The 9,974-nt window shown below is 57.1% G+C and overlaps 2 protein-coding genes across 3 annotated transcripts in view; both read right to left on the minus strand.

Moving 5' to 3' along the window:
* LOC103603130 (chromosome unknown open reading frame, human C8orf58) overlaps window positions 1-299 on the minus strand; it is a gene marked incomplete at its 5' end in the record, with an annotated part of 8,113 nt that extends 7,814 nt beyond the window's left edge. The window contains 1 exon segment of the mRNA XM_008587604.1: window positions 251-299. Within this exon segment, the coding sequence (XP_008585826.1) occupies window positions 251-299 (49 nt within the window).
* A 5,433-nt stretch (window positions 300-5,732) lies between these two features.
* The window catches only part of PDLIM2 (PDZ and LIM domain 2 (mystique)), a 15,270-nt gene continuing 11,028 nt past the window's right edge, over window positions 5,733-9,974 (minus strand). Inside the window, exons 6-9 of one of the 2 annotated variants that reach the window (XM_008587602.1) lie at window positions 9,610-9,686; window positions 9,322-9,467; window positions 7,431-7,548; window positions 5,733-6,293 (exon numbers count right to left, since the gene is read on the minus strand). In XM_008587602.1, coding sequence (XP_008585824.1) covers window positions 6,116-6,293; window positions 7,431-7,548; window positions 9,322-9,467; window positions 9,610-9,686 — 519 coding nt within the window. In that variant the 3' untranslated portion in view covers window positions 5,733-6,115. The remainder of the gene's footprint in view (window positions 6,294-7,430; window positions 7,549-9,321; window positions 9,468-9,609; window positions 9,687-9,974) is intronic. The other variant, XM_008587601.1, reaches the window with a different exon arrangement.

Genomic DNA, 9,974 nt, shown 5'->3' on the forward strand with positions numbered 1-9,974 from the left:
CCCCCCCCCCCGGGGGGGGGGGGGGGGGGGAGGCCACACGCTTCCCTCCCATTTGCCTTCTGCTGCCCTGACTGTGGCAGCCCCGAGCCCAAGCCCAGATCTGGGCCAGGCCTTCACCACTCAGAGGGCTCTGGGTGACTGACCACCTCCTCAGTCTCTCCTTCACCAGCCTCCTGCATGAGGAGAACCATCTCCCTGAGTGCTGCTTGAAGAGTGGGAGGGAAAACACAGCCACCCCCTTGCTGCCCACCTGACAGACGAGCAGCTACCAGGAGTGCCTGAGACAGCTGGTGGCCAGAGCAGAGTCATCCCTCAAGCTGAGACCAGCGTGCCCAGTGGCTGCTGCACCTCCAGCGGGGAAGTCCCAGCTTCAGGAAGTGCGTTTCCTGCAAGCTCAGCACTGAGCGAGGCCCTGTGGGAGGAAGGAGAAAGCCAAGAGCCTGCAGGCAGCTCCCGCCAGCCTAGGGAGGGCCAGGAGGGCCATGGCGGCCTCCCGCGGTGGCCCGCGGTGACCGGACTGTGCCTGGAAGGCTGCCTCTGGTGACAGAAACCCGGGAAGCAGGCCCTTGTTCCATTGTTGGTCCCACCCCTTCGTAGCCAGGAGTCCTTGGACCAGTTACTTAACCTGCCTGTCCTTGGTTTCTTCATCTGTAGAACAAGGACGATAACAATCCCCATCTCAGAGTCAGGAGATTAGGTGAGTTGAAGCATTTAAAGAGTTCCTAGTATAGTAAACGGCTCCAAAATGTTAGCCATTATTATTATCTAGCTGTGTCACTTTGGGAAAGTCACTTTCCCAGCTTTAAGCAAAGGGGTCGGATTAGATGCTGCCTTTGACAGCTTCTAACTCCATCTTCCAGAGGAGCTCGATCCTGGGCTGGGGCTGGCTGTGTGGCTGCGGAGAACTCTGGTACTGAGGTCCTCAGGAGCCCTGGCAGGAAAGCCAGCTACCACAACTAAAGAACGAGGGCCAGGGTGGCGTTTAGCTTGAGCCCATTCGGCCTGCGGAACGCGCGCAGCCGCTCACCCATTTCCCAGTGTCCCCACTTCACCTGCTCTGCCCCACTCCTATGACACTGCTGGCCCAGCGCGGTTTGTTCCAGGCAGGGGTCTGACCATATCAATAGTCCAACCCACCCTTTGCAACTTGTCACTTCCCTGCTTAAAGTTTTAAAGTGCCCAAGAGCCTCAAGGTGAAGTTCAAACCACTTCTAGCTTTCAAGGCTCCTATCTCCCTTCACAATCATATCTCAGTGTCCCTGTCGGCCACTGCTCTAAACTGGACATTCCACTTGAGGTCACCTTCATCATTCAGCATTTCTCCCCTGCATCTGCCAAGACCTGGCCCTCCTTCCGCATGGATGGCCACTGCCGAGAACTCACAGGGCAATCCTTTGTGTGGCCCACGTTAGCCCCAGCACTCGCTGCCATGTAGCATTATTTCATTCATGTTGCTTGATCGCTAGCACTTGCCTATTAGCTCCAGGAAAGCCATAAAAGCACCACATTGCTCTGCACTCCCTCTGGGCGGGGTATTTACTGCCTGTGCATTGAAGTCCTCTTCTGTGAGCCTTCTCCCGCCATGGGCCACACCCGACAGTTGGTGGCTCCCAAGAGGCCACCCCATTTCTGACCAGACCTTCCGGCCCCACAGATGTCTGAGCCAGACAGCCAGCTGTGATCTTTTCCATAAAAATAAAGGCCCATCCTCAGGCAGACATCCAGGCAAAGGGTAAGACAATTATATCAAGGTGTAAATTATATCAGCAGGTGCCTGCGGAGGCAACACAGACAGTCTCCGTCAAGACTCCTTCCAAGAAGAGCCAGAAAGCACAAAGCTGCATCAGAGACCAGCCAGGGCACCCGTGAAGCCCAGCTTTGATCTTTTAAGTGAAAATAAAGCTAAGGCTGCCACCCATCCCTCGGGCTGACTGGAGGCAGGTGGGTCTGGAGTACTCAGCAGCCCCACTGGGAACTTCTTGAAACGTCTTCTGGGATTAGGACTGGGGTGGTTGGTGAATCCGGCTGAAAATGATAGGCTGGCAGGGGACTGCTGCCTGCTGCCTCCACTCAAATGCACCCCCAGGGCAGGCCCACCTAGCACTGGCCATAATGCATTGTATTCTCTTTCTTTCAAATCGACCACCACAGAAGCCAGAAGAGTCTTCCAAGGAAGAGGCGGAAGGTCCTGACGGACCACCCTGGCCCAGAGGCCAGACACTCGGTGTGTGCAGTCCCTCAAGTATAGGGGTTCTACTGGGCTGTGAGGGGCTCCAGCCCTCCCCTCCTGGGCAAGGCTTACCCTTGCAGCCCTGGTCTGAGGTTATTTCTGGTGCTAATCTTTCCAAAATGGGGCACACAGCCTCGAGCACATGCAGGATTAGATGTCGTGGGTCTCCTTGGGTGACCAAGCAGAGGGAGGGCCACAGAGAGGCCAGCCTGGCACTGGCGGAGCACAAGATCGTCTCATCCAGACGCCTCAGCTGCATGGTTCCCCTTGATCCCTCCAGTTCCTCTGCTTCATGCCCTCCAGCATCCCCTCCCTCTCCAACTCCAAGTGAGAACCTCATTCCCTCCAAAGTACAGGGGGTCATGCCAGTAAAACAAGAAGGTTCAGGAAGAGCACACCCTTCAACCTGAAAGAGGCAAGCCTCTTCAATGGGGTGTGTTAGGTAGGCACCTGGCAGGGCAGTGATTTGAGGAAGGGCAAAATAAAAGGAAACACGTGGATAAAGACTCTCCACCCAGTAGTAGGGAGCAGCTCATACTCAGGGGCTGGAGAAGGCAGGAAAGAGTTGCATCTACTTTATTCTGTGCACACTTAGATATTTATAGAGCTCATATGTCAAGATCTTTACACAGTGAATGCATTAGCCTCTGGCCCATCCCTCTCCTTCTAGATACTTCTGTGTGCACCCTGCTTAGCCTCTGGAACACAAAGATATCAAACACGGTGGCCACACCAGACCGTGGTGCAGTGTCTGTCCTGCAGGGGAGACACCTGGGCTGCCCTCGGCACCTGCAGCCCAGGAGAGGTCCCAGCCTATGGCCTCATCCAGTGAGGCCCCCAGACTTATCTCGTGTAAGAGCTACAACCCCCCACCACCCCTTCCATGTCAACTGGATACTGGGCCAGCCCCAGCCCAGAGGAGGTGCTGCCACAGGAGCCGGGCTCAGGCCTGGGGTCTGAGGGCGGGGGGCGCGGAGTAGCGCTGGCGGGCATGCTTCTCGCAGTACAGCTCGTCCCCCACCCAGAAGTGCCCGCGCATCTTCAGGTTCAGCCCGCAGTCTGCGCAGGTGTAGCAGCTGGGGTGGCGGTACCGCCCCTCCTGGATGCGCACAGCCTGGTTCCTGCAGGGGATGGAGAGGCGTGAGCCTCAGGGACAGGAGCACCAGGGATGAAGCCACCATTCCCAGGGCACCTGATCCCAGGCCAGAAACTTCTCAGAAACTTCACTCTCCAAGGTTCCCCTCAGGAATCTCACTTGGACAACCCCCAAACACACACATACACCGCTACGACCACAGGGACCACTAACCACAAAAAAATCACTCCTCCCCCTGTGAAGACTCATAACTCTGGCCCACGTCTCCTGGATTTTAGTTAAAATAGTGGTTCTCAAAGTGTGGTCCCAGCTCCCAGGACCACCAGCCTCAGCATCACCTGGATGTGAACGGGTAGTGATAATGCCAGGTCACCTCAGCACCACGCCACTTCTGTGCAGTCTTCAAAGGGCTGTTACACACATGACTGCATCTGAGCTGTCGAACAATGCTAAGATGAAGCGCGGAGCTACTGGGCAGCTCCTGTCGCTGCTGGCAGCTCAGGACGCTGAGGCGCCCACAGCGAAGTCACCATCTGTCTGCACTCTCCTTCCCACCACCGCCCTCCCTGGGTCCTCTCCTGGGCCTCAGGGTCATGATGGACAGATGTGCACCAAACCTTCTCACCCTGACCCCCATGCCTCTGTGACACCCCTGGAAGCCAAACATCAGGGTTGAAACCAGCCACCAGGTTGGTCACTCAAATGCCTCCTGCCGGTTGGTCCCATTGCCACCTCCTCCTCTCTCCCTTGGACAGGGCAGTGCCTCCTCCCCACTGTTCTAAAGAGTATCCACCTGTAGGAACCCCTGCAGCAGCGTCCACGTCCTCAGGAGCTAGGCCTGCTGGCCCCAATAAACAGGGTTCCCCAAGGGCAGACGTGGGGTCATGGCCACCATCGATCCCCACACTCTGCACACTTATGGTTTCTTGGATGGGTGCAGTCAGTGTCTGTCAAATGAATAAATGAACGGCTGGCAAGAGCCCACCTGCTCATTTTGGCACTTTACCTGGCACCATTATTAAACCAACTCTCTGGGGTTGGGGGTCTCCTCATCCTGTTCTCAAGGCCCTCCCCACAGGGACATCACCTCCCTGCTGCCCTCCATGCTGCCAGGACCGATATTCCCTCACTGCCACACCCAGAAGCCCTCTGGCTGCCAGCCCTGAATCCCACATTCCACAGTGCTCCGTGCCCCCATCCTAAAGCCATCTGTCTGACTCTTTTCGGGGACCAAGTCAAATCCCTCTTCCTCCGAGAAGCCCTCCCTGGAGACCCAGACCTGAGGGTTCCACCACCCACTGCCTTCTGGGTGCACACCTGGGACCCCAGACCAGACTGTAAGCTCCTGGAGGGCAGGGACTGTGACTCTCCTCTGTGCCTAGTCCTGCGATGAGAATCTCACAAGCACTTAGGAAATACTTGGATAACACAAAAGCCGCGTGACCAGGTCAGCTAAATTGCATTGCCTTGGGAGACCTGGGGTAAGCCAGCAGTCACATCTGCCTGCCCTGAAAACTGTTATTACCCTTTTACTTAGAAGCAGCCATCACAGCACCAGAAAGCCATAGAGATTAGGGGACTGTCCTTCCGCCTCTCCCCTTTGATTTCTCCCCCTTCTCATGATTACAAACTGCGAAGGCCCCCTGGCCCCCTTCGGCACACATTTTCAAGGCTACCTGATCTATGTGTCTCGCCGGTTGCTATCGTCATATTGGCTCAATAAATGTTTGCCATGTGTATTTGGCCAACAACTAGTTCATTAAGGGTCCAGTTAGGGTCCCAGATGTCGAGGGGGACCTCCTTGCCCTGCCCAAGCCTCCCAGAGCCTCACCTCTCTCCTCAGCCTCCAGGGCTTCCTGCAAGAGCCGAAAGGAGCTGGACTGCCGGGNCCAGCCCTCCCCTCCTGGGCAAGGCTTACCCTTGCAGCCCTGGTCTGAGGTTATTTCTGGTGCTAATCTTTCCAAAATGGGGCACACAGCCTCGAGCACATGCAGGATTAGATGTCGTGGGTCTCCTTGGGTGACCAAGCAGAGGGAGGGCCACAGAGAGGCCAGCCTGGCACTGGCGGAGCACAAGATCGTCTCATCCAGACGCCTCAGCTGCATGGTTCCCCTTGATCCCTCCAGTTCCTCTGCTTCATGCCCTCCAGCATCCCCTCCCTCTCCAACTCCAAGTGAGAACCTCATTCCCTCCAAAGTACAGGGGGTCATGCCAGTAAAACAAGAAGGTTCAGGAAGAGCACACCCTTCAACCTGAAAGAGGCAAGCCTCTTCAATGGGGTGTGTTAGGTAGGCACCTGGCAGGGCAGTGATTTGAGGAAGGGCAAAATAAAAGGAAACACGTGGATAAAGACTCTCCACCCAGTAGTAGGGAGCAGCTCATACTCAGGGGCTGGAGAAGGCAGGAAAGAGTTGCATCTACTTTATTCTGTGCACACTTAGATATTTATAGAGCTCATATGTCAAGATCTTTACACAGTGAATGCATTAGCCTCTGGCCCATCCCTCTCCTTCTAGATACTTCTGTGTGCACCCTGCTTAGCCTCTGGAACACAAAGATATCAAACACGGTGGCCACACCAGACCGTGGTGCAGTGTCTGTCCTGCAGGGGAGACACCTGGGCTGCCCTCGGCACCTGCAGCCCAGGAGAGGTCCCAGCCTATGGCCTCATCCAGTGAGGCCCCCAGACTTATCTCGTGTAAGAGCTACAACCCCCCACCACCCCTTCCATGTCAACTGGATACTGGGCCAGCCCCAGCCCAGAGGAGGTGCTGCCACAGGAGCCGGGCTCAGGCCTGGGGTCTGAGGGCGGGGGGCGCGGAGTAGCGCTGGCGGGCATGCTTCTCGCAGTACAGCTCGTCCCCCACCCAGAAGTGCCCGCGCATCTTCAGGTTCAGCCCGCAGTCTGCGCAGGTGTAGCAGCTGGGGTGGCGGTACCGCCCCTCCTGGATGCGCACAGCCTGGTTCCTGCAGGGGATGGAGAGGCGTGAGCCTCAGGGACAGGAGCACCAGGGATGAAGCCACCATTCCCAGGGCACCTGATCCCAGGCCAGAAACTTCTCAGAAACTTCACTCTCCAAGGTTCCCCTCAGGAATCTCACTTGGACAACCCCCAAACACACACATACACCGCTACGACCACAGGGACCACTAACCACAAAAAAATCACTCCTCCCCCTGTGAAGACTCATAACTCTGGCCCACGTCTCCTGGATTTTAGTTAAAATGGACAACCCCCAAACACACACATACACCGCTACGACCACAGGGACCACTAACCACAAAAAAAATCACTCCTCCCCCTGTGAAGACTCATAACTCTGGCCCACGTCTCCTGGATTTTAGTTAAAATAGTGGTTCTCAAAGTGTGGTCCCAGCTCCCAGGACCACCAGCCTCAGCATCACCTGGGGACAAGTTAGAAAAGCAAATTCTCAGGACCACTGACCTGAAGAGGAAACTCCGGGCATGGAACCTAGCCATCTGCCCTGCATTTAACAAGCCGTGGAAGGGCCTCTGATGTGGGCTCCTTTGAGAACCACTTCAGCACATGTGCCTGATCTCTGCACAGCAGGGGGAACGGATAGAATCCCATCGTGCAGATGGAAAAGTCTGAAGCCCAGAGAGGTGAAGGGATTTGCATAAAGTCAGTTGCCTGACCCTCAGCACTGCGTACCTAACAAGTGCACCTGGGGGCCTTTCAGCACTCTTGCAGAGAGTGTAGCTGTCTTATAAGCCACCCACTGAGAAAAACAAACCTGCTCTGGAAAATCCAGCCTGTTCCAAAGGGGGCAAGAAAAGGAAAAGCAAGATTTTCCGGGAGGAGGTGCCTCACCTGGAGACAGATCTCATCTCCAGAGCCACTGAGAGTATTGAAGAGAAATCAAAAGCAGTAGTGTTTCCTGTAGCTCTGGGCAGGGGAGGGGAGCGACAGCTTCTAAGCAAGCCGCAAATAATTCACAGCAAAGCCACCGCGGCAGTGCTTTCCTCGGCATCCCTGACTGGTGGCCCGATGCCTGCCCCTCATGGGCCCAGCCTCTCCTGAGAGTACCCAGTGCCCCTGCCCCCCAGGCCATGCCCCACCTCCCTGGGCCTCCCACACTCACGCGATGCTGGTGCCACACTTCTCGCAGGTATGGAGCTTGGGAGGGGCGGCCAGGACCCTGGAGGTGGGCAGGGAGGACTCGGGGCTCAGCGAGCTGGGCAGGAAGGCAGGCGTGCCACCTGGAGGGGGAGCAGACAGATGTGAGTGCTCACCCACCTGCACACGCCAGCTCCGAGGAGACCTGCAGAAGGCACACTCACAAGTGGCCCTCTAAAGTAACACTGAGCGTGAGTGTGGGTCAGGAGGGAGGAAGGAGACTGTGCCAGGCCCCTGGCTGAGGCTGGCCGAGGGCACGAAGCACATCCAACGCCGGGTTTGCCCTCCCCAGGTGGCCTGGGGCTGCCAGGCTCAGCATCTGACACGTCAGGCAAAGCAGACATTCCCGCCCTGTGATCCAGCAATAATGATGTGAACGGGTAGTGATAATGCCAGGTCACCTCAGCACCACGCCACTTCTGTGCAGTCTTCAAAGGGCTGTTACACACATGACTGCATCTGAGCTGTCGAACAATGCTAAGATGAAGCGCGGAGCTACTGGGCAGCTCCTGTCGCTGCTGGCAGCTCAGGACGCTGAGGCGCCCACAGCGAAGTCACCATCTGTCTGCACTCTCCTTCCCACCACCGCCCTCCCTGGGTCCTCTCCTGGGCCTCAGGGTCATGATGGACAGATGTGCACCAAACCTTCTCACCCTGACCCCCATGCCTCTGTGACACCCCTGGAAGCCAAACATCAGGGTTGAAACCAGCCACCAGGTTGGTCACTCAAATGCCTCCTGCCGGTTGGTCCCATTGCCACCTCCTCTTCTCTCCCTTGGACAGGGCAGTGCCTCCTCCCCACTGTTCTAAAGAGTATCCACCTGTAGGAACCCCTGCAGCAGCGTCCACGTCCTCAGGAGCTAGGCCTGCTGGCCCCAATAAACAGGGTTCCCCAAGGGCAGACGTGGGGTCATGGCCACCATCGATCCCCACACTCTGCACACTTATGGTTTCTTGGATGGGTGCAGTCAGTGTCTGTCAAATGAATAAATGAACGGCTGGCAAGAGCCCACCTGCTCATTTTGGCACTTTACCTGGCACCATTATTAAACCAACTCTCTGGGGTTGGGGGTCTCCTCATCCTGTTCTCAAGGCCCTCCCCACAGGGACATCACCTCCCTGCTGCCCTCCATGCTGCCAGGACCGATATTCCCTCACTGCCACACCCAGAAGCCCTCTGGCTGCCAGCCCTGAATCCCACATTCCACAGTGCTCCGTGCCCCCATCCTAAAGCCATCTGTCTGACTCTTTTCGGGGACCAAGTCAAATCCCTCTTCCTCCGAGAAGCCCTCCCTGGAGACCCAGACCTGAGGGTTCCACCACCCACTGCCTTCTGGGTGCACACCTGGGACCCCAGACCAGACTGTAAGCTCCTGGAGGGCAGGGACTGTGACTCTCCTCTGTGCCTAGTCCTGCGATGAGAATCTCACAAGCACTTAGGAAATACTTGGATAACACAAAAGCCGCGTGACCAGGTCAGCTAAATTGCATTGCCTTGGGAGACCTGGGGTAAGCCAGCAGTCACATCTGCCTGCCCTGAAAACTGTTATTACCCTTTTACTTAGAAGCAGCCATCACAGCACCAGAAAGCCATAGAGATTAGGGGACTGTCCTTCCACCTCTCCCCTTTGATTTCTCCCCCTTCTCGTGATTACAAACTGCGAAGGCCCCCTGGCCCCCTTCGGCACACATTTTCAAGGCTACCTGATCTATGTGTCTCGCCGGTTGCTATCATCATATTGGCTCAATAAATGTTTGCCATGTGTATTTGGCCAACAACTAGTTCATTAAGGGTCCAGTTAGGGTCCCAGATGTCGAGGGGGACCTTGCCCTGCCCAAGCCTCCCAGAGCCTCACCTCTCTCCTCAGCCTCCAGGGCTTCCTGCAAGAGCCGAAAGGAGCTGGACTGCCGGGGTGCCACACGCCCCTCCCGATTTTCCTGCAGCATCTTGAAGACTTCCGAGTCCTCTTCCAGGAGGTGGCTTCCCCCTTCTGAGTCCGCACTGTGGAGATGGGAGGCAGCCAGGAATCAGGGTCCCTGTGATGGGAACCCCCCAACACTCTTGGGGAGGTCAGTCTCCCTCCTGTCCCTCCCAGGCCCTCCAACATCCCACCTGACCCTCCAGGGCCTGCTGGTACCTGAGCCGGGGGCTGGAGGAACGGGGGACCAGGGAGGATGGCAGTACCAGCACAGCCGAGTCGCCAGCGCGGCCGAGGCCAGCCTGGGGGGAGGAGAGCGGCCGGGGAGGAGTCAGCGGCCCAGCCTCTGGCCAGCACACCCGGGTGGGCCGCCAAGCCCCGCTGTTCCCAAGCCTGACACCAGAGGGCTCTCGGGCCTCGCTGACCAGCAGACACCCCCGCCCCCCCCAAGTGGCCATCGCCCTGCCCCTGCCCTCGGAGCCATGTTCCAGAAGGGCAAGGCAGTCAGCACCCAGCTATGAAGGAGCGTGGGTTCTGCAAGGGGCCGGGCAGGGGACGGAAGGAAGAAGCCAGGTGACACCTAAGCACAG

The sequence above is a fragment of the Galeopterus variegatus genome, unplaced genomic scaffold (genome assembly GCF_000696425.1).
Source record: "Galeopterus variegatus unplaced genomic scaffold, G_variegatus-3.0.2 Scaffold4463, whole genome shotgun sequence".
Taxonomy (NCBI): Eukaryota; Metazoa; Chordata; class Mammalia; order Dermoptera; family Cynocephalidae; genus Galeopterus; species Galeopterus variegatus.